This window comes from Pyxicephalus adspersus, chromosome 6, assembly GCF_032062135.1.
Source record: "Pyxicephalus adspersus chromosome 6, UCB_Pads_2.0, whole genome shotgun sequence".
NCBI classification, from domain to species: domain Eukaryota; kingdom Metazoa; phylum Chordata; class Amphibia; order Anura; family Pyxicephalidae; genus Pyxicephalus; species Pyxicephalus adspersus.
In genome coordinates this window covers 33,644,461-33,646,280 of record NC_092863.1, presented here as the reverse complement: position 1 = coordinate 33,646,280, position 1,820 = coordinate 33,644,461, and the positions used below count along the sequence as shown (strand labels likewise).

At 41.3% G+C, this 1,820-nt stretch overlaps 1 protein-coding gene across 4 annotated transcripts in view; it reads left to right on the top strand.

Annotated features, from left to right (window-relative positions):
• The window catches only part of TTC5 (tetratricopeptide repeat domain 5), a 20,326-nt gene extending 18,848 nt beyond the window's left edge, over positions 1-1,478 (top strand). For all 4 annotated transcript variants that reach the window (XM_072415144.1, XM_072415140.1, XM_072415142.1 and 1 more), the window contains exon 10: positions 895-1,478. In XM_072415144.1, coding sequence (XP_072271245.1) covers positions 895-1,014 — 120 coding nt within the window. In that variant the 3' untranslated portion in view covers positions 1,015-1,478. The remainder of the gene's footprint in view (positions 1-894) is intronic.
• Positions 1,479-1,820: the final 342 nt, after the last annotated feature.

Here is a 1,820-nt window from a genome sequence, read left to right as displayed (position 1 = left end):
TGAGCCAGGGTCGGGGATTTGCAGGGCGGGGGTAGCGGAAGGTGGCAGGAGCAACATTATCCAAAGCCAGGAAAAGACTGAGTCTGGGATGTGGCAAGGGTTAGATAGGTTGAAAGTGATGAGGTTATGATCAGAGAGGGGGAATGGTGAGTTGTCAAGGACGGTGAGGTTGCAGAGTTTAGAAAATACCAGGTCTAAAGTGTGTGCAGCTATGTGTGTGGGGCCATTGATGTGCCGTGTGAGTCAAAATGAGGAGGTAATGGAGAGCAGTTTGGCTGAGAAGGGAAGGTTGGGCTCATCCATTGCAACATTAAAATCGCCAAGGATTAGGGTGGGCAGGTCATGGGATAGAATGTGTGGGAGCCAGGATGCAAAGTTATCCACAAATTGTGATACTGGGCCAGGGGGCGGTAGACAACAGCAACAATGAGGGGTAAGGGGCTAAATGCTTACTTGTAATACTGCAGTACCCTCTGCAGGCTTCCTCAGAAAAGCCACCCAATTTTATTTTGGTAAGGCATGCAGGAAGCAGTGCTGGAGAAAATGACAGCATGAAATTGCACAGTAAAATGCTTTTCTCCCCAATGCTAAATAGAGATGCATTTTCTGTCCATTTCAGAGAACTCATCAAAGTGGAACTGAGGGATGATATAAGCAGGAGGGTTAGAACACCAACTGGGCAGGCTGTATTTTATTAGGACCAAGTTGGGAATGCCATCTTGCATGTTTTTTTAATAGTGATCTTTTTAAAACTAAACTGTGCAAAATTGTTTTAGCTTAAGTACAGTGGTTGCTTAACAGCTTTATGAGTTCACTCATCGCTTGCATGTTTCCTAAATTGTTCTTCAATCTGCTGTTTTTCCTGTAATTTCTAATCGTATTTCTGTTTGACAGACTTTTGTTTTTCAAAGTATACGAGTTGACTCTCCAGTTCAGTTGTTAGTAAATGGCAAGCCCCAGGGACCCAGCACTCAGGCCAGTGCAACAGTGGCTTACAGACCCCAGAGTGAATGATTCCAGGACTGTGGAAGTTTCTGCTGTAAGCTGTGAAAACTGGAGCATAGGAGCAGAATGGTCACCGCTTTTGATGCTCCTTGTGTGCTGTGCTAAAATGAGAGCACTTACAGGAAAAGATTGGCTTACAAAATGCACTTACTTTGGTACAGTAGTTCACTTTCTCTAATGCCTATCCTCAGAGTGAGAGGAATGTCTGCACCCTTGCTTTTTATAAGACCTATCTACATTCCCCATTGCTTCTTGTATGTGCCACTTCACGTGACTCTTTGTTATTTTACTGGCTGTAGTTGTATTTATAAAGCAAATTCAGATTGTGTTTATTTATTTTTGCCATGCCTATCATTGTCCTCATGTTTAGAGGAAGATTAATATTATGTTTAACTTTTTTTGTAAAAAAAAAAAAAAATTAAAAATAAAATTTGCATTTATTTGCTAATAATTTACATTAAACCTTTGTCCATATTTTTATTGTTTCTGTTCTCTATTCGTTTTATTATTTTTTTTCTTTGGTTGAATCTGTTACAGACCTGCAGAAATATGGGCCCCTCAGCTTGTACATTTCTGAAAAGTCGGAATTCACAACAGCTAGCTAGTGGTAGGAATGCCGAGTTCCATTTGACTTCCACTGATACTACTTTCAGCTCTAGGCTCCACTGAGAATATTGGTAGCTGCATCTATTTCTGAGCTGAAAGTAGACCCAAATGCATTCTCCTGTGGCAACCAGTCTTGTATACCCAGATACTTACACATCCATACCCAGTTTTTTGGGTTAACACCAAACTATGGCCAGGTATAAAGCATC